We start from the raw sequence: 22,442 nt of genomic DNA on the forward strand, positions 1-22,442 counted from the left end.
CCAATTAACCTACAAACCTGTACGTCTTTGGAGTGTGGGAGGAAACCGAAGATCTCGGAGAAAACCCACGCAGGTCACAGGGAGAACGTACAAACTCCGTACAGACAGCGCCCGTAGTCAGGATGGAACCCTGCCGGGTCCCCAGCGCTGTAGGGCAGCAACTCTACCGCTGCGCCACCGTGCCGCTCGGGAGCTGGTTAGTAAATAGAAATCCTAAAGTGGGAATGACGGATTCCGTCACAGGTTGGCACGGAGCAATGGTGTGTTGCAGGGATCACAGCTTTGGCCCTGGCTCACCTGGCTATTCATAATCTATATCAACAACTTGACAGAGAATCCATCACAGATTTAACCCGATCCTAATTTTTACATTATTAAGAGGCTCTTTGAACCTTTTAGTCCAATAATCAAAATTGATTATTAAGGGTCTCATAGAAACGTGGAAAATAGGTGCAGGAAGAGGCCATTTGGCCCTTCGAGCCAGCACCGCCATTCATTGTGATCATGGCTGATCATCCACAATCAGTAACCCATGCCTACCTTCTCCCCATATCCCTTGATTCCACTAGCTCCTGGAGCTCTATCTAACTCTCTTTTAAATTCATCCAGTGAATTGGCCTCCACTGCCTTCTGTGGCAGAAAATTCCACAAATTCACAACTCTCTGGGTGAGAAAGTTTTTTTTCACCTCAGCTTTAAATGGCCTCTCCTTTATTCTCAGACTGTAGCCCCTGGTTCTGGACTTCCCCCAACATTGGGAACATTATGTTCCCAAAATGTCGATGCAAAATGACACCTATTCCTTTTCTCCAGAGGTGCTGCCTGACCCGCTGAGTTACTCCAGCCTTTTGTGTCTACCTTCAATCAAAATTGATTGATTGGATTGGAAGATATAGCACGAGAATGGGTTCTTCGGGCCACCGAGTCCATGCCGAACACAAAAGTTCCTGCTATCTCACTTTCTCATCCGCTCCCTACACAGTAAGGGCAATTCCGCTCCACCAATGGCGGCCACCCGGTCCGGGAGGCGGGTTGCTACGCAACCTCAGGTATGCGGCGCCCGGGCCTCTGGGCCTACACCGTCCGAACCTTCACCGTCCGGAAGGTAGACACAGATTTTAACCAGCATCTGCAGTTATTTTCCTACTACACTGTCCGGACCTACAGTGTCCGGGCCTACGGCGCTCCCCGGGCCTAATACGGAACAAGGAAGATCAAATCAATTTAGCCCAAAATACAGGATGTCCCGGCTAATACGGGACAGTTGGCAACTCCAACTCTAACCCCAAGATCCCTCTGTACATCAATGCTAATAAGGTTCTTACCATGAATTGCACAGGCACTTGGCGACTTACGTAATAGACAACTTGCTATAACTCACTGTTTCGTTGGCAATTCTTTAAGCCCACTGTTTTACGTCTGAGTTGCGCATCGTGGTAGTCTCGGTAGCGGTGCGCTAAGCCGCCCGTTTCCACAAGCCAGTCAGCTGTTCTCACGGATGCTCCCACGTGGTCTCTGCGTGGGATCTCCCGCAAGGTCTTCCGACTTTAGACTATAGAGCACCAGCACGGAAACGGGTCCTTTGGCCCACCGTGTCTGCGCCGACCAGCGATCCCCGCACACCAACGCTACCCTACACATTGGGGACATTTGACAATATTTTTTTGTCAACCTACCTACCAAGCCGTCTTTAGAGTGTGGGAGAAAACCGAGCACCCAGATAAAACCCACGCGGTCACGGGGAGAACGTACAAACTCCATACAGACAGCAACCGTAGTCAAGATGGAACCCGGGTCTCTGGCGCTGTAAGGCAGCAACTCCACCGCTGCGCCACCGTGCCGCCACAAGAACAAGGGAATGAAATGAAACAAAAGCAAGATCAACAGAAGTAAATTATAGATTTTATCACTTAGTTCGTAATTGTCAGAATTAGCATTGGCCATATAAATATAAAATATAGAATAATTGAGAATTTCATTACTATCTATCTGTCTGTCTGTCTGTCTGTCTGTCTGTCTGTCTGTCTGTCTCTCAAACTCTCTAACCTTGTGTATATGTGTTTGTGCGTACCATAACTTTGGTGCTTCGCACAGCCTAAACGGTGCACCATAGCGCCACAATTTTTGCACCACCTTACTCACCATTATCCTGGGCATAATCTCTAACAACTCTCATTCCAATTGAAGCTACATTTTTAAAGCTACAGACATTTTAAAGTTGAAAAATTCACTTTCTAACCCATTTCCTGAAAATCCTCAGCGTATGACGTCACAATCGGCCACGTTCGACTTCATTTGCTCCTCACTCGACAAAAAAAGATGGCCGCCGGCAGCGCCGCCGCCCCCCCGCGCTCAGTCGTTCCCTCGTTCCCTCTCCCCTCTCGCCTCGGTGGGGGGAACAGTGGGGGTGGGGGGGGGGAAGGGGGACAGTGGGGGGCAGGAGAGAGTGGGGTGGGGAGGAGGGGAAAGTGGGGGTGGGGGGAGGGAGGGGAAAGTGGGGGTGGGGGGAGGGAGGGGAAAGTGGGGGTGGGGGGAGGGAGAGGAAAGTGGGGGTGGGGGAGGGAGGGAGGTGGGGGTCAGGAGAGGGGGAGGGGGGAATAGGGCTCACTCAGTGGCGACACCCTCTCCCCTTCCCTGTCCCCCCTCTACGGGGAATGGGCCCAGCGGGTCCACTTGGTCTAGTACATTCTAAATATGGGCATGCCCAACTCTTTTACCAAACGCACAAGACTTTAGAGATGCAGTGTGGGAACAACCTTTTCAGCCCACCGAGTCCACGCTGACCAGGGATCACCCTGTACACCGCCACGATCCTAAACACATTTGGGACAATTTACAATTTACACAAAATTAACATACAAACTAGAACGTCTTTGGAGTGAGGGAGGAAACTGGAACACCTGGAGTAAACCCACGCATGTCACGGGGAGAACGTACAAACTCCGCACAGGCAGCACCCGTAGTCAGGATGGAACCCCGGGTCTCTGGCGCTGTGAGGCAGCAGCTCTACCGCTGTGCCACCGTGCCGCTACGCAACATCTAACTCGCGGGATCCGCGGGACATAACCCTTAGTCACGTCCTGGGAGCGTCTATCTATTTTCCCCTGTGGTTATGAAGGCCGAGGAGAGAGAAATCTGTAATTTAGTTGAGCTGGTTCTGCATTATGTGACCTATTCTTGTGCAACATTAAAAGGATAAAGCACACGGAAAACCAGGATTGTACAAAATCTAGAAAGGGCGCACGGTGAAATTCCCTGTGGGTACCTAGAAGACCTGTAGGGGAAAAAAACCTGCAGATGCTGGTTTAAATCGAAGGTAGACACAAAATACTGGGGTAACTCAGCGGGCCAGGCGGCATCTCGCGAGAGAAGGAATGGGTGACGTTTTGGGTCGAGACCCTTCCTATGCTGCCTGACCCGCTGAGTTACTCCAGCAATTTGTAACCCCTCTAGTATACCTAACAGGGGGCATCATGGGAAAGTTACCTTTGATTTGGAATCACAAGAGAAAGGTCAACTTCCATTACACATCACGAAGAAAGGTTTTACAATGTTCAGCTGTCCTTTCTCCAAGCCCAAAAACAAAAATGCAAAGGACCATAAAATCTGAAACATTAACCTCTCTTTTCAACAGATGCTGTCTGACCAACTGATTGATTCCAGCAATTTAATGCCTTTATTGCAGGTTCCCTGAAGCCTCTTCTCTGGATCCAATCGAGTTCAGTTTAGTTTCGAGATACCGCGCGGAAACAGGCCATTCAGCCCACCGAGTCCACGCCGACCAACAATCACCCGTGTACTAGCACGATCCGACACACTAGGGGAAGTTTACAATTCACCGAAGCCAATTCACCCACAAACCTGCACGTCTTTGGAGTGTGGGAGGAAGCCGGAGCACCCGGGAAAATCCCACGCAGGTCACGGGGAGAACGTACAAACTCCATACACACAGCAGCTGTACTCAGGATTGAACCCGGGCTTCTGGTGCTGTAAGACAGCAGCTCTATGCTGTGCCACTGAGCTGCCCCCAAGTCACGCCTTCTAAACTCTCAACAATTGGTTTCAGTGTCTTGAATTTCTCTTCTAATGGAACCCTACCATCCCTGGATCCAATCAACAAATCTTTGCATCACTCTTATCGAAACGTATAAGATTATTAAGGGGTTGGACACGTTAGAGGCAGGAAACATGTTCCCAATGTTGGGGGAGTCCAGAACAAGGGGCCACAGTTTAAGAATAAGGGGTAGGCCATTTAGAACGGAGATGAGGAAAAACTTTTTCAGTCAGAGAGTTGTGAATCTGTGGAATTCTCTGCCTCAGAAGGCAGTGGAGGCCAATTCTCTGAATGCATTCAAGAGAGAGCTAGATAGAGCTCTTAAGGATAGCGGAGTCAGGGGGTATGGGGAGAAGGCAGGAACGGGGTACTGATTGAGAATGATCAGCCATGATCACATTGAATGGCGGTGCGTACAGGCTCGAAGGGCCGAATGGCCTCCTCCTGCACCTATTGTCTATTGACTCCTGATGTGGCAACTGCATCCTTTTGTCAAATAAGACACTCAAAACTTTACACAGTACTCCAAGTACGATATCGCCAAGACGCTACACAATCCCATACTTCTGCAATCGAACCCGCTCATAACATACAGAACGGCGGTAGAGTTGCTGCCTTAGGGCGAATGCAGCGCTGGAGACTCGGGTTCGATCCCGACTACGGGTGCCGTCTGCACGGAGTTTGTACGTTCTCCCCGTGACCTGCGTGGGTTTTCTCCGAGATCTTCGGTTTCCTCATACACTCCAAAGGCGTACAGGTTTGTGGGTTAATTGGCTTGGTAAATGTTTTTTTTAAATTGTCGCTAGAGGGTGTAGGATAGTGTTAGTGTGCAGGGATCGCTTGTCGGAGTGGACCCGGTGGGCCGAAAGGGCCTGTTTCCGCGCTGTTTCTCTAAACTAAACTGATCGATTGACCTACTTATTGGCCTTCAGTGATATGCGAGCAGCCTTGACTGGCCAAATGGCCTAATTCAGCTCCGACATCTCATGGTCTATCCAATCTCTTGTGATTCAAAAACATACTGCTTCTCCGTTTTCTTTCTCTATCACTTGTTCTCTCAGTCTTCAATCTGCCACACTATTCCAATGAAGCGCAAGTAAAGTATGAGCAACAGTAGAGTGATACAGAGTGGAAAAAGGCCCTTCGGCACGACTTGTTCACCGGCCTGGGGTACTGTGTACAGTTTTGGTCTCCTAATCTGAGGAAAGACATTCTAGCCTTAGAGGGAGTGCAGAGAAGGTTCACCAGATTGATTCCTGGGATGGCAGGACTTTCATATGAAGAAAGACTGGATAGACTAGGTTTGTACTCGCTGGAATTTAGAAGACTGAGGGGGGATCTTATAGAAACATATTAAATTCTTAAGGGGTTGGAGAGGCTAGATGTGGGAAGATTGTTCCCGATGTTGGGGAAGTCCAGAACCAGGGGTCACAGCTTAAGGATAAGGATCGAGGTCTTTTAGGACCGAGATGAGAAAACATTTCTTCGCACAGAGAGTGGTGAGTCTGTGGAATTCTCTGCCACAGATGGTAGTTCATTGGCTATATTTAAGAGGGAGTTAGATGTGGCCCTTGTGGCTAAAGGGATCAGGGGGTATGGAGAGAAGGCAGGTACAGGTTACTGAGCTGGATGATCAGCCATGATCATATTGAATGGCGGTGCAGGCTCGAAGGGCCGAATGGCCTACTCATGCACCTATTTTCTATGTTTCTATGGCCAACATATCTCAGCTACACTAGTCCCACCTCCCTGCGTTTGGTCCATATCCCTCCAAACCTGTCCAGTCCATGTACCTGTCTAAATGTTTTTTAAACGTTGGGATAGTCCCTGCCTCAACTACCTCCTCTGGCAGCTCGTTCCATGCACCCACCACCCTTTGTGTGAAAAAGTTACCCTTCAGATTCCTATTAAATCGTTTCCCCTTCACCTTGAACCTATGTCCTCTGGTCCTCGATGCCCCTCCTCTGGGCGGGTGCATCTACCTGATCTATTCCTCTCATGATTTTATACACCTCTATAAGATCACCCCTCATCCTCCTGTGCTCCAAGGAGTGCAGATCCAGCCTCTCCCTGTAGCTCAGACCCTCTAGTCCCGGCAACATCCTCATACACTTTCCAGCAGTAGCTCACAAGTCACAGGAGCAGGATTAGGCCATTCGGCCCATCAAGTCTACTGCGCCATTCAATCATGGCTGATCTATCTTTCCCTCCCCAATCCCATTCTCCTGTCTTCTCCCCATAACCCTTGACACCCTTACTAATCCTGTCAGCCCCCCCCCTTTAAAAACACCGAATGACTTGGCCTCCACAGCCGTCTGTGATAATGACTTCCACGCATTCGTCACCCTCTGACTAAAGAAATTTGTCCTCATTTACTTGTCTGTGTCCTTTTATTCTGAGTTTATGCCGTCTGGATCTAGACTTTTCCACTAGTGGAAACATCCTCCCCACCCAGAAGTTTCCAGAACAAGGGGCCACAGTTTAAGAATAAGGGGTAGGCCATTTAGAACGGAGATGAGGAAAAACTTTTTCAGTCAGAGAGTTGTGAATCTGTGGAATTCTCTGCCTCAGAAGGCAGTGGAGGCCAATTCTCTGAATGCATTCAAGAGAGAGCTAGATAGTGGAGTCAGGGGGTATGGGGAGAAGGCAGGAACGGGGTACTGATTGAGAATGATCAGCCATGATCACATTGAATGGCGATGCTGGCTCGAAGGGCTGAATGGCCTACTCCTGCACCTATTGTCTATTGTCTATTGTGTCACTGTTCGGTACGTTTCAATGAGGTTTCCCCCTCATCCTTCCAAACTCTAGCGAGTACAGGCCCAGTGCAGTCAAAAGCTCATCATTTGGATTCAGGTTTGGTATTGTTACGTGCACTGAGGTACAGTGAAAAGCTCCGTTTTTGCATATTATCCAACCTGATCAGATAACACTGTAGTTAAACACAATCAGGCTAAAAACTGAATCACGTGGTTGTTTCGTTTCACGTTTATTTGTTAGACAGATGCAATGCACTTTAACATGCAGAACCTGGCTGCTGTTCAAGTGTTTTACTTTTCATTCAATCACCTTAACGAGTTTTGTTATTACAAAGCGTGTTTAACAGTAATAAATAACCACAATGTTTGAAAAAGAAGCACGATGATTTATGACTGCATTCCCTGTGAGGTGACAAAGTGGTTGGAATAGAATGAAAAACATGTTATGAGATTTTAGATTTTAGATTTAGAGATACAGCGCGGAAACAGGCCCTTCGGCCCACCGAGGTTGCGCCGCCCAGCGATCCCCGCACACTAACACTATCCTACACCCACTAGGGACAATTAAAAAAAAAAATTTTTTACATTTGCCCAGCCAATTAACCTAAATACGTGTATGTCTTTGGAGTGTGGGAGGAAACCGAAAATCTCGGAGAAAACCCACGCAGGTCACGGGGAGAACGTACAAACTCCGTACAGACGGCGCCCGTAGTCAGGATCGAACCTGAGTCTCCGGCGCTGCATTCGCTGTAAGTCAAGTCAAGTCAAGTCAATTTTATTTGTATAGCACATTTAAAAACAACCCACGTTGACCAAAGTAAGGCAGCAACTCTACCGCTGCGCCACCGTGCCGCCAGCTTAGAACATGTACCTAAGCTGGTGGATCTGCTGTTTCACATCGCCCAAGACCCAGGTTCAATCCTGACTTCGGGGGCTGTCTATGTGGAGTTTACACGTTCTCGCCATGACCGTGTGGGTTTTCTCCGGGTGCTCCGGTTTCCTCCCACATCCCAAGACGTGCAGGTCTGTAGGTTAATTGGCTTCTGTAAATTTCCCTTAGTGCGTAGGGAGTGGATGGGAAAGTGGGATGGCATGGGACGAGTGTGAATGGGTGGTCTGCACTATACGTTATTCCTTTTATCCTGTAACTAAACGTTATTCGTGTTATTCCCTTTATCATGTATCTGTACACCGTGAATGGCCTGATTGTAATCATGTATTGTTTTTCTGCTGACTGACAGTAACAAAAGCTTTTCACTGTGCCTGAGTACACGTGACAATAAACTGAACTGATCTGTACATTGTGGACTGCTTAACTGTAATTATGTATTTATAGAGATATAGATAGAGCTCTTAAGGATAGCGGAGTCAGGGGGTATGGGGAGAAGGCAGGAACGGGGTACTGATTGAGAATGATCAGCCATGATCACATTGAATGGCGGTGCTGGCTCAAAGGGCCGAATGGCCTCCTCCTGCACTTGTCTATTGTCTATTGTCTTACTGCTGAATGGAACAAGCTGGCAGAGGAGGCACTTGAGGCAGGTACTATAAAAACACTTACATGACATTTGGACAGCTGCATGGATAGGAAAGGTTCAGAATGAGAACAGTGAGAGAGGATCTCATAGAACCATTAGAGATGGAGAACTTCTTCAAAGTAGGCACACTTTGAGGAGATTTTGCAATGGAATTAATTAGTTTAGATAAATAGTTTCGTTATTTTAGTTTCTTGTCATGTGGTGCAGAGGCACCATGAAAAGATTTTGTTGCGTGCTAACCAGACTGAGGAAAGACAATAAATGATTGCAATCGAGCCATTTACAGTGTATAGACACATGATAAGGGAATAACGTTTAGTGCAAGGTAAAGCCAGAAAAGTCTGATCAAAGAGTGCCTGAGGGTCACCAATGAGGTAGATAGTAGTTCAGAGCTACTCTCTGGTTATGGTAGGATGGTTCAGTTAGTTGCCTGATAACAGGCGGCACGGTGGCGCAGCGGTAGAGTTGCTGTCTTACAGCGAATGCAGCGCCGGAGACTCAGGTTCGATCCTGACTATGGGCGCCGTCTGTACGGAGTTTGTACGTTCTCCCCGTGACCTGCGTGGGTTTTCTCCGAGATCTTCGGTTTCCTCCCACACTCCAAAGACATGCAGGTATGTAGGTTAATTGGCTGGGAAACAAATTTTTTTTAAAAAATTGTCCCTAGTGTGTATAGGATAGTGTTAATGTGCGGGGATCGCTGGGCGGCGCGGACCCGGTGGGCCGAAGGGCTTGTTTCCGCGCTGTATCTCTAAAAATCTAAAAAAAACAGCTGGGCAGAAACTGTCCCTGAATCTGGAGGTGTGCATTTTCACACTTCTGTACCTTTTGCCCGAAAGGAGAAGAGAGGGGAGAATTAAGTTCATAGGTTGTAGGAGCAGAAGTAGGCCATTCGGCCCATCGGGTCTCTTCCACCATTAAGGGTTTGCGAAGTATGGTAGAACGCATGAGGGCGGGTGGGTCTAATGGGCAAGCAGGCCAGCAGAAAGCAGAAAAATAGTCTTGAATAGTTTGGAACAAAACGTTTCCTGGACGACTTAGCCACTCAGCAAGGTCCAAGAAACGCAGACGTATACGGAGCTTTCACGCATGGGAAAAAAAGTTCCCTAGTCACTCTATAAATCTGCTGAGGATGCTAAAATGTTAAATGTTGACATTTACACTTCAAGATGTTGCGGGGATTTGATAGCTTGCCGTCTTCTATTTCCATTGGCAGCAGAGCGAGAAACTGGAGGCCTAAGATAAATCGTCAAAAAATGTCAAAGTGGGAATGCAGACTCTTTTTTTTTCGAAAGCACGCAGAGAGTTAGTTAAGACCTGGAATGTGCTCTCTGAAAGGGTGGTGAAAGCTGACTCAATAATAAAGTTTCAAAAGGAAATAGGATATATTCTTACAAGAGGGGGGAAAAAATATGCGGGGCAGTGGGAAAGAAAGGGAAGGAGAGGAACCAAGGGCTCTTTCAGCAAGCTGGCAGAGTTCGACTCGTCTCCTCTGCTGTATTAGTTCAGTTTAGTTTATTTTATTGTCACGTGTACCATAGTACAATGAAAGAAAATAACTGCAGATGCTGGTACAAAAAGTATCTGGAGCATCTCAGGAGAGAAGGAATGGGTGACGTTTCGGGTCGAGTCCCTTCTTCAGACTGTGAAAAGCTTTTGTTGTGTGCTAACCAGGTCAGTGGAAAGACAATACATGAATACAATCAAGCCATTTACAGTGTATAGATACATGATAAGGGAATAACATTTAGTGCCAGCAAAGTCTGATCAAGGATAGTCCGAGGGTCACCAAGGAGGTAGACAGTAGCTCAGGACCGCTCTCTGGTTGTGGTAGGATGGTTCAGTTGCCTGATAACAGCTGGGAAGAAACTGTCCCTGAATCTGGAGGTGTGCGATCCCCGCACACTAACACTATCCTACACACTAGGGACAATTTTTACATTTACCCAGTCAATTAACCTACAAACCTGTACGTCTTTGGAGTGTGGGAGGAAACCGAAGATCTTGGAGAAAACCCACGCAGGTCACGGGGAGAACGTACAAACTCCGTACAGGCAGCGCCCGTAGTCGGGATGGAACCCGGGTCTCCGGCGCTGCATTCGCTGTAAGGCAGCAACTCTACCGCTGCGCCACCGTGCCGTCCAAGGGGAGAAGAGGGAGTGGCCAGGGTGTATCAGGTTTAGAGATACAGTGTGAAAACACATGACCATTATGCCCAACTTATGCCCACCGAGCCCACACTGACCAACGATCCCCATACACTGGTACTATTCTACAGACTAGGGACAATTTACAGAAGCCAATTAACCAACAAGTCATTGGAACGTGGAAGGAAACCGGAGTGCCTGGAGAGAATCCACGCAGTCACAGGGAGAATGTGCAATCTCCGCACAAACAAGTACCCGAAGACAGGATCAAACCCGGGTGCCTGGCGCTATAAGGTAGCAGCTCTAAGGTACCATCTGTGTACCATCTGTGTACCAACTGTGCCAACGTGCCGCCCTACTTACTGGATATTGTGCCATGCATTTGATGAAAAACACTTTCACCTAATATTTGATTTTTCCCATCCTGGAAAAAGGTTTTGATTGTCTACCCTATCTATGCCTCTCATAATGTTATACACCGATCAGCCAAAACATTATGACCACTGACAGGCGAAGGAAATAACATTGATTATCTTGTTACAATGGCACCTGTCAAGGGGTGGGATATATTAGGCAGCAAGTGAACAGTCAGTTCTTGAAGTTGATGTGTTGGATGCAGGAGAAATGGGCAGGAGTAAAGACCTGAGCGACTTTGACAAGGGCCAAATTGTTATGGCCAGATGACTGGGTCAGAGCATCTTCGAAACGGCAAGGCTTGTGGGGTGCTCCCGGTCAGCAGTGGTGAGTACCGACCGACAGTGGTCCGAGGAGGGACAAACCACAAACCGGCGACAGACAGGGTGTTGGGTGCCCAAGGCTCATCGATGCGCGAGGGCAACGAAGGCTATCCCGTCTGGTCCGAACCGACAGAAGGTCGACTGTGGCACAAGTCACAGAAAATGTTAATGGTGGTCACGGGAGGAATGTGTCACAATACACAGTGCATCACACCCTGCTGCGTATGGGGCTGCACACGGAGGACCAACAGCATATTAGGCAGGTGGTCATAATGTTTTGGCTCATCAGGTCATAATGTTTTGGCTGATCGGTGTATACTTCTAAGGTTTCTAACAGGGCCAAACGCAGGCAAGTGGGACTAGTGTAGACGGGGCATGTTGGTCGTCGTGGGCAAGTTGGGCCAAAGGACCTACATCCACGCTGTATGACTCTATCAGATCTCACCACAACCTCCGGCATTCCAGGGAAAACAACCCAAGTCGGTCCAACCTCTCCCTGTAGCTAATACCCCCCTAATTTAGTTTTTTTTTAGAGATACAGCGCGGAAACAGGCCCTTCGGCCCCCCGAGTCCGCGCCGCCCAGCGATCCCCGCACATTAACACTATCCTACACCCACTAGGGACAATTTTTATATTTACCCAGTCAATTAACCTACGCACCTGTACTTCTTTGGAGTGTGGGAGGAAACCAAAGATCTCGGAGAAAACCCACGCAGGTCACGGGGAGAACGTACAAACTCCGTACAGACGGTGCCCGTGGTCAGGATCGAACCTGAGTCTCCGGCGCTGCATTCGCTGTAAGGCAGCAACTCTACCCCTGCGCCACCGTGCCGCCTAATCCAGGCATCACTCTGGTAAACCTCCTCTTCAAAATGGAAAAAAATCAGTCGTGCCTTCAGTGAGAATCGGAAGCTGCAACCAAGTGTTGAAATCGCAATCTCAAAGACCCAAGTTTCATGTAAACAAACTTGAGTTTCAGCCTTCCCTGAATGTGGATGATGACAATGTTGCTAATAATTCAGGATGTGAACAATTTTGAGAATGCAAGATGCTTTTCTCATTTCCATCTGTCGGCCCTGAGGTGGTGGGAGTCCACGACAGACAATGAGCATGTGTCGGCCACATTACGCGCCTGCGTTTTGATGGAAAATACCCACAGGAAAAGCCAGTCAAAGCGTTTGGCAGCTCACTGAAAGGCCCACTACTAGGATTCTCCGCTCTTTTTTTTTACTCCATGTAAGACTACATTCCAAACTTTCACTGGGAGCAAAAGCATTAGCAACACGGTCCCAACAGAGTGGAAATTAAGTTAGCCCTTCAATCTTGCACCAGTCTGCCATTTTGCACCCACTGTTGTATTTCTCAAGGCAGTTAACATTAGCGTAGAGATACAGCGTGGAAACATGCCCTTCTGCCCACGCCGACCATCGATCACCCTGATACACACGAGGGACAATTTACAGAAACCAATTAACCTACAAACCTGCACGTATTGGGAATGTGGGAGGAAAGTGGGAGATTCAGGGACAGTTTCTTCCCAGCTGTTATCAGGCAACTGAGCCATCCTACCAACAACTATAGAGCAGTCCTGAGCTACCATCTACCTCATTGGAGACCCTTGGACTATCCTTGATCAGACTTTACTGGACTTTACCTTGCACTAAACGTTATTCACATAAATTCCCTTTATCATGTATCTGTACATTGTGGATGGCTCGATTGTAATCATGTATTGTCTTTCCGCTGACTGGTTAGCACGCAGCAAAAGCTTTTCACTGTACCTCGATACACGTGACAATAAACTAAATTAAAGGATTACAATACAATATGATAGAAGTTTATTTATCCCAGGAGGGAAATTTTCTGTGGCAATGTTTATTAAATGTATATAACAAATAGCAAACATAAAATGTGTTAAATATGGGCCCCGTGGCGCAGCGGTAGAGTTGCTGCCTTCCTGAGCCAGAGACCCGGATCAGATCCTGACCCCGGGTGCTGTCTGTACGGAGTTTGTACGTTCTCGCTGTGACCGCGTGGTGTTTTCACGGGGGTGCTCCGGTTTCCTCCCACACTCCAAAAACGTGCAGGGTTTCTGTAAATCGGCCTCTAGTGTGTGGGATAGAACTCGATAACGGGTGATCTGCTGGTCGGCGTGGACTCATTGAGCCGAAGGGCCTGTTTCCACGTTGTATTTTTAAACTAAACTAAACTTCACCTGTGGCTGGACATGATACAAAGATTTTTGTGAAGGTCCCAGCAATCTCCTCCATTGCCTCTCTCAATAAAATGGCACAGGTCCCACCAGGCTCGACTATCAATTGAAGATTCTGAAATATGAAACAAAATTGTATTTCCAGCTCCATGACTCAGTGGGAATGACGGAAACTAATATCGTTGTTACAGATTTTTGTCGTTGAAGCTAAGAGCAAAAAACTGCTATCAAAGACCAAGGTGGCGCAGCTGGTAGAGCTGCTGCCTCACAGTGCCAGAGACCCGGGTTCCATCCTGACCTTCGGTGCTGTCTGTATGGAGTTTGTACGTTCTCCCTGTGACCGCGTTGGTTTCTCCGGGTGCTCCGGTTTCCTCCCACATCCCAAAGACCTGCAGGTTTGTAGGTTAATTGGCCTCTGAAAAATTGCCCTGAGGGTGTTGGGAGTGGATGAGAAGGTGGGATGACATTGAACTGGTGTGAACTGGTGAACAAAAGTCGGCGTGGGCCCAAAGGGCCTGGATCCATGCTGTATCTCTAAAGTACTCAGATGCCAAAGCTTAAACATAGAAACATAGAAAATAGGTGCAGGAGGAGGCCATTCGGCCCACATTCATTGTGATCATGGCTGATCGTCCCCAATCAATACCCCGTGTCTGCCTTCTCCCCATATCCCTTGATTCCACTAGCCCCATGAGCTCTATCTAACTCTCTCTTAAATCCATCCAGTGATTTGGCCTCCACTGCCCTCTGTGGCGGAGAATTGCACAAATTCACAACAGCACAGGCGCGGACTCGTTTAGATTTTAGATTTAGGTTTAGAGATACAGCGCGGAAACAGGCCCTTCGGCCCACCGGGTCCACGCCTCCCAGCGATCCCCGCACATTAACACCATCCTACACACACTGGGGACAATTTTTACATTTACCCAGCCAATTAACCTACAAACCTGCACGTCTTTGGAGTGTGGGAGGAAACCGAAGATCTCGGAGAAAACCCACGCAGGTCACGGGGAGAACGTACAAACTCCGTACACACAGCGCCCGTAGTCAGGATCGAACCTGAGTCTCCGGCGCTGCATTCGCTGTAAGGCAGCAACTCTACTGCTGCGCCACCGGGCCGCCGTTGGGTTCCCATTGTGACGTCGAAGACGGAGGTACTACTGCGCAGGCACGGCTGACAGGTAAGGCAAGTGGGAGCCACTTATTAATGTTTAAAAAGTGATTTATTAAAGTCTAAAAACTGAATAACTTTTAAAATATAACAACCATTTGAACCACAGGCCAATGGTGATTAAGGTGGGCCTAAAATTGTTGCGCTATCGTGCACCGTTTTGCCTTTATTTCGGGAACAACATACATACAAGATGAGAGTTTTAGTAATAGACAATAGGTGCAGGAGGAGGCCATTCGGCCCTTCGATCCAGCACCGCCATTCAATGTGATCATGGCTAATCATTCTCAATCAGTACCCCGTTCCTGCCTTCTCCCCATACCCCCATATTAATATAATATTAATAATAATAGATAGATTATAAGCCTTCCAGTCTTTTGTCAAAACCAAATGGTGCACCAAATAGAAAAGTTACATTCAAATTGCCAAGCATTTCACTCATGCCTAGACAATATCAATTTGAAATGTAAATACATAATTTAGTGAACAATTTCACAAATGAACGAATAACTAAAATGTCAGCTATTAACTGTTGATTCTAAAACAATGAAAACGTACTGACCATTTTAATTATAAAATGCTGTACAGCTTCTTTTTGAATGATCCAACGACCCATCTGTCCAAGTGGATTTTTGAGATTGTGACACTATTTGCACAATAAATCCTTTGGAAGGGTAACGGGGGGGACCTCATTGAAACTTATCAAATAGTGGAAGGCCTGGATAGAGTGGATGAGAGTCTAGGACCACAGGCCATAGCCTCAGAGTAAAAGAACGCACCTTTAGAAACGAGATGAGGAGGAATTTCTTTAGTCAGAGGATGGTGAATATGTGAAATTCATAGCCATAAACGGCATTGGAGGCCGTCAATGTGTATTTTTAAGGTGGAGGTTGATAGACTCTTGATCAGTAAGGGTGTCAAGGGTTATGGGGAGAAGACAGGAGAATGGGGTTGATAAGAAGATAGATCAGATTGAATGGCAGAGTAGGCTTGATGGGCCGAATGATCTAATTCTGCTCCTATGACTTAATTGAATGAATTCGTTGAATAACTCGTGAACTTATAAAAGCGCCTTTCTTTACTGCTATTAATTTGCGTCATTACCTTGGAAATGAGTTATGTTTTAATATCGCCTATAATCACAAAAGGTAATGTTTATCCAACAGTTGTACTTGCAAATCCACAGGTTTAAAACTCACCAAAAACGCCAACTGTGAGATGAATACTGAAGATCGCAAAATGTAAACAACCTTTTAAAATATATCGAAACATTTCCCCTGCTCACACTCCCGCGCAACCCATAGGGAGACAAATGTCCAAGGAAGAATAACTGGCTTCGCTAATGTTACCTGTGGCAGTCAGCAAAAGAGATTTGCATTTCATTAAAATAGAAATTCCCCAATCTCACATTTAATTGCTGCCCCTCAATGCATTCGGGGATGAATGAGTTTGCAGAGGGACTGGAGAAAACCCCATCTGTTAATGGCCATAATCACCAGGACATCTAGAAATTGATTACAATGTACCACGCTAATAATTTGATATAGTAATTTGCAAATGATCTTTTGACGTGTCTAATCACAGACGATTTTCTTCCCCAGTTCTTCCTAGTATTTATCACATCTCAAAATTCAAGATTCAAGATTCAATTTAATTGTCACATGTACCAATTAAGGCACAGTGAAATATGTGTTACCATCTTTATCCACAGTCATCTTCACACCTGGCCTTTCCTCCAACGTTTGCCAGAATGTTGGTGGACACAAAATGCTGGAGTAACTCAGCGGGTCAGGCAACATCTCTGGAAAGAAGGAATGGGTGACGTTTCGGGTTGAGACCCTTCTTCAGACTGAGACACATTTTGCCAGAATGCTGCCAGGATTAAAGGGTTTCAGCTACAGGGAAAGGTTGGATAGACTCTGGAATGATGGAGGTTGAGGAGAGATTTGATAGAAGTATATAGAATTACGAGAGGCATAGGTAGGGCGGTATTGATTGTGCGGCACGGCGGCACAGCGGTAGAGTTACTGCCTTACAGTGTCAGCGACCCCAGTTCGATCCTGACTATGGGTGCTGTCTGTATGGAGTTTGTACGTTCTCCCCGTGACTGCGTGGGTTTTCTCCAGGTGCTCCGGTTTCCTCCCACACTCCAAAGACGTGCAGGTATGTTCAGTAAAAATCTCTCCTCAACCTCCGACATTCCAGAGAAAACAATCCAAGTCTATCCAACCTCGGTAACAATTTGGTTTGGCTTTGATAAAAATGATAATTGCTCACACTATAGGATAGTGCTAGTGTGCAGGGATCACTGGTCGGCACGAACTCGGTGGGCTAAAGGACCTGTTCCTGCACTGCAACTCTAAACTAAACTCAGGTGTGTGCTTACAGTAGACATGGTTTGAGGAATAGGACTCAAAACCGAACAAGGTCACCCAATTACAGGAAGGATGTTGTTAAGCTGGAAAGCGGGCAGGAAAGCATTACAAGGATGTTGCCAGGACCCGGGGGCCTGAGCTATGGAGAAAGGTTGAATAGGCTAGGGCTTTATTCTTTGGAGCACAGGAGGATGAGGGGAGATGTTATACAGGCGTACAAAATCATGAGAGGAATAGATCGGGTAGACGCACAGAGTCCCTTGCCCAGAGGTTGATAGTAGTTGAGCAGTGGTGAACTACTATCTACCTCTTTGATGACCCTTGGTCTATCCTTAATCGGACTTTGCTGTCTTTACCTTGCACTAAACGCCATTCCCTTACACCGTAAATGGCTCGATTGTATACATGTATTGTCTTTCTGCTGACTGGTTAGCACTCGACAAAAGCTTTTCACTGTACCTCGGTACACGTGACAATAAACTAAACTGGATTGAACTAAACTGAGAGTAGGGGAATCAAGAACAAAAGGACACAGGTTGAAGGTGAAGGGGGGGGGGGGGGAGGGGGAGAGAGATCTAATAGGAACCTGAAGGAGAACTTTTTTTTAAACACAAAGGGTGGTAAGTGTATGGAGCGAGCTGCCCGAGGAGGTAGTTGAGGCAGGTACCATGCAACACTTAAGAAAACATTTAGAGTTACTAGACCAAGTGGACCCGTTGGGCCCAAACCTCTGCTACATTGGTGCAGCACCCCCTCCTCCCCTTCCCCTCCCTCTCCCCTCACCTCCCCCCTCCCCCCCTCCTCCCCTCACCTCCCCTCCCCTTCCCCCCCACTCCATCCCCCTCAACCCCCCTTATCCTCCCCCCCTCCATCCACCCCCCTCCTTCCCCAGGAGATAGATTTAAACTTTAAAATGTGAATAACTTAAAAAATATAACACCGATTTCAATGAAACTTCTTCCATTAGCACCAAAGGGATGACGGTGAGTAAGGTGGGCCTAAAATTGTCGGGCTATCGTGTACCGTTTTGGCTGTAGTTCAGGAACAAACAAACAAACGAACGAGAGTTTAAAGGGCATGTCCCACTTAGGCGATTTTAAGGCGACTGCTGGCGACTAGGCTGTCGCCGACAGTTCGCCGGGGTGTCGCGGGCATGATCGTGAGGAGTCTTCAAAGAATCGTAGTGGATCTCGGCCCGTCGCTGAAAAATTGTCCGGATAGAAATTTCTCGGCGACAGCTGGCTTGTCGCCAGGTATCGTTGCTTATTGCGGGCGCTGTCGCACGCTGTCCCCAGGTTTGCTAGGTTGTCGCAGATGCATTTAAAAGCACGTAATATTAAATGAAGTAAAATAATTTGAACATACCATAAAATACTTGAGTTCAACCTATTTATTTACCGTCAGGACATTTGACAGGTAGATTGGAGGCGACAGTTTGACGGTCAGGTAAGCGTGGGAATTTTGCGATGTTTATGGCCATCAGCCATTACATTTAAAGTGGGCTCCCAACCCAGATATGCAACCTAGAAACCAGATATGCATCTCCCGTACATTTTCAAAGAATGCCCACACTCCGCACAAAAACCACGTTTAAAATTAAATTTCTTAATACTGCTATTAGTAAACTGGAAGTCAATCCAGTTTATGCCTTGTTACCGTGAAGCTTGGTTTTCCAAGTAACCCGGGCAAGATGTTATATTTCAAAACACGCAAGTAATTACAGACTTGTCAGTGATTTCAGCGAAAATTAGGACGCCGGAGAAGCATTGATAAGCGTGGGAATTTCGCGATGTTTCCGAAGACGGTGTAATCTCTTAGCCAGGTACTAGTTTCACAATAAAAGTAACTTGTATCGACCTGACTCGGCATTGTCGTGGTCATTGGGGAGGGGAGGGGGGGGAGGGGGGGAGGAGGGGAGGGGGGAGGGGGGGAGGAGAGGGTGCTGCACCAATGCAGGAGAGGTTTGGGCCCAACGGGTCCACTTGGTCTAGTATTCTTACATTACTCCCAAACTCCCAATTCTTATTTCTGTCTACTAGTGTTTGCCTGGATCATTGCCAATCATAACCAATTAAATCACCTTTCCCCAAGCACAACACACTCTTGTCTCTTTCTGCATGGCTTGAATATTGGAAACATTAGACACAGCACGGAAACAGGCCCTTTTGCCCACCAAGTCCGCACCGACCCGTGATCACCAGCTCCGTCCTACACTCTAGGAATAATTTACAAATTTACTGAAGCCAATTAGGGCGGCAGGGTGGTGCAGCGGTAGAGTTACTGACTCACAGCGCCAGAGACCCGAGTTCGATCCTGACTACTGGTTCTGACTGTACAGAGTTTGTACGGTCTCCTCGTGACCTGCGTGGGCATTCTCTGGGCGCTCTGATTTCCTCCCACACTCAAAAGACGTCGGTTAATAGGCTTCGGTGAAAAGTGTAAATTGTCCCGAGTGTGCAGGATAGTGCTAGTGTACGGGGTGATCGCTGATCAGCGCAGACTCGGTGGGCCGAAGAGCCTATTTCCATGCTGTATCTCCAAACTAAACGGAACTAAATCTCGCGCAATGGCCTGCTTGTGAACCTGCAAAGGTAATGGAATGCAATGAACTCACCCTAACAGTGATATTATCTCTAAACTAAACTAAATTATTTGATTGTAGACCTGCAACCATTTCAATTTTCCTTAATTTGCTGATAAAATATTTGAAGCACCGGATGATATGAAGAGGTACACAGATTTATGTCACTGTTTTTGTTTCCACAATGTTACATTTACCCTCAATTTTTCAGAAGGACCTCTTAATTTCTAAAGTCAAATCACCTTTTCATTAATGTTGTCGATTGGTATTGCTTCTTCATATCATATATATACAGCCGGAAACTCTATTGCATCTCAATCTGAAGAAGGGCCCCGACCGGAAACATCACCCATCCTTTTCTGCTGCCCGGCCCGTTGAGGTACTCTAGCACTTTGTGTCTATCTGTCTAAAGAAGGGTCTCGACCCGAAACGTCGCCCATTCCTTCTCTCCCGAGATGCTGCCTGACCTGCTGAGTTACTCCAGCATTTTGTGAATAAATCGTAATGTCGTTCCTTGTTTCTACTCATTACAAAAATCTCCTCGCTCTTCCTGCAAGACACATGTGACACCTCAATTAACCGAAGCTTTATTATCAAAGGTTTAATCTAAGAATAAAGGGGAGGCCATTTAAAACTGAGGTGAGAAAAAAACGTTTTCACCCAGAGAATTGTGAATTTGTGGAATTCTCTGTCAAGGCGGCACGGTGGCGCAGCGGTAGAGTTGCTGCCTTACAGCGAATGCAGCGCCGGAGACTCAGGTTCGATCCTGACTACGGGCGCCGTCTGTACGGAGTTTGTACGTTCTCCCCGTGACCTGCGTGGGTTTTCTCCGAGATCTTCGGTTTCCTCCCACACTCCAAAGGCGTACAGGTATGTAGGTTAATTGGCTGGGCAAATGTAAAAATTGTCCCTAGTGGGTGTAGGATAGTGTTAGTGTGCGGGGATCATTGGGCAGCACGGTCCCGGTGGGCCGAAGGGCCTGTTTCTGCGCTGTATCTCTAAAACTAAAAATCTAAATCTAGATAGAGCTCTAGGGGCTGGCGGAATCAAGGGATATGGGGAGAAGGCAGGCACGAGTTACTGATTGGGGATGATCAGCCATGATCACGATGAATGCGGTGCTGGCTCGATGGGCCGAATGGCCTCCTCCTGCACCTATTTTTTAATTTTTCTATGTTTCTTGCTTTTATTTTCATAAGCTTGGAAAAGAAAACCTTCCATACCTGCGTGTTCTGCAATTGTGCCAGCCCTGTGGAAGCATTCGCCAGAAGGAAGTCCCCACTCAGTATGGCCATCTTGTTTCCCAACTGCATGTCCTTCAATGGTCCATGTGAAGCCGTCAGCTCCATGATATTCACTATACCACGGTGCACGAGGAAAGCTGTGTGGATCAGTTCAGTAATTTCCGCCAGATTTCGCTGACTGAAAAAAAGAGGATCATAAGTTCGTAAGCGATAGGAGCAGAATTAGGTCATTCGGCCCATTAAGTCTATTCCGCCTTTCAATCTCTCCCTCCTAACCCCATTCTCCTGCCTTCTCCCCATAACCCCTGACACCCCTACTAATCAAGAATCTATCAAGGGCGGCACGGTGGCACAGCGGTAGAGTTGCCGCCTTACAGCGAATGCAGTGCCAGAGACTCAGGTTCGATCCTGACTACGGGCGCCGTCTGTACGGAGTTTGTACGTTCTCCCCGTGACCTGCGTGGGTTTTCTCCAAGATCTTCGGTTTCCTCCCACACTCCAAAGACGTACAGGTATGTAGGTTAATTGACTAGGAAAATGTAAAAAATTGTCCCTAGTGTGTGTAGGATAGTGTTAATGTGCGGGGATCGCTGGGCGGCGCGGACTCGGTGGGCCGAAGGGCCTGTTTCTGTACGGAGTTTGTACGTTCTCTCCGAGATCTTCGGTTTCCTCCCACACTCCAAAGACGTACAGGTATGTAGGTTAATTGACCGGGTAAATGTAAAAAATTGTCCCTAGTGTGTGTAGGATAGTGTTAATGTGCGGGGATCGCTGGGCGGCGCGGACTCGGTGGGCCGAAGGGCCTGTTTCCGCGCTGTATCTCTAAATCTAAAAAACCTATCTCTGCCTTAAATATATCCACTGACTTGGCCTCCACAGCCTTCTGTGGCAATGAATTGCACAGATTCACCACCCTGACTAAAGAAACTCCTCCTCGTCTCCTTCCTAAAAGAATGTCCTTTAATTCTGAGGTTATGACCTCTAGTCCGAGACTCCCCCACTAGTAGAAACATCCTCTCCACATCCACTCTATCCAGTTCTCTCACTATTCTGTACGTTTCAATTAGGTCCTCCCTCATTCTTCTAAACTGCAGCGAGTACAGGCCCAGTGCCGTCAAACACTCATCAGATGTTAACCTACTCGTTCCTGGGATCATTCTTGTAAACCTCCTCTGCGCCCTCTCCAGAGCCAGCACATCCTTCCTCAGATATGGGGCCCAAAATTGCTCACAATATTCCAAATGCGGCCTTGTAGAGCCTCAGCATTCCATCCCTGTTTTGAATACAAGCCCTCTCGAAATAAATGGTAGCATTGAGTTTGTTTTTTTCACTACCGATTCGACTTGCAGATTAACTTTTTGGGAATCCTGCACCAGCACTCCCAAGTCCCTTTGCATCTCCGATTTCTGGATTGAATGAATTATTTCCAGCCTTTCAAAAGAAGCGATCGCCTTGTACTCCGCCCAACTCAAAATTGATGAAACACCATTGCACATAAATGGCGGCGCTGCCATAGCAGCTGCGGCTTACCTGCGGTCCATTTGTCTTTGTGTTTTTGTTGTTTTTTTGTCTTAATTGTAGTTGTGATGTCGTGTTTTTGTGTTTGTGTACTATGTGTGTATGT

The 22,442-nt window shown here is 47.3% G+C and overlaps 1 protein-coding gene across 3 annotated transcripts in view; it reads right to left on the bottom strand.

The window, feature by feature from the left end:
* pdss2 (prenyl (decaprenyl) diphosphate synthase, subunit 2) overlaps positions 1 to 22,442 on the bottom strand; it is a 169,768-nt gene that overhangs the window by 58,445 nt on the left and 88,881 nt on the right. For all 3 annotated transcript variants that reach the window (XR_013547322.1, XM_078400251.1, XM_078400252.1), the window contains exon 4: positions 20,798 to 20,996. Coding sequence is in view for 2 of the 3 variants with exons in the window: in XM_078400251.1 (XP_078256377.1) it covers positions 20,798 to 20,996 (199 nt within the window). In the remaining variant the exon portion in view is untranslated. The remainder of the gene's footprint in view (positions 1 to 20,797; positions 20,997 to 22,442) is intronic.

Source organism: Rhinoraja longicauda, chromosome 5, assembly GCF_053455715.1.
Source record: "Rhinoraja longicauda isolate Sanriku21f chromosome 5, sRhiLon1.1, whole genome shotgun sequence".
NCBI lineage: Eukaryota > Metazoa > Chordata > Chondrichthyes > Rajiformes > Arhynchobatidae > Rhinoraja > Rhinoraja longicauda.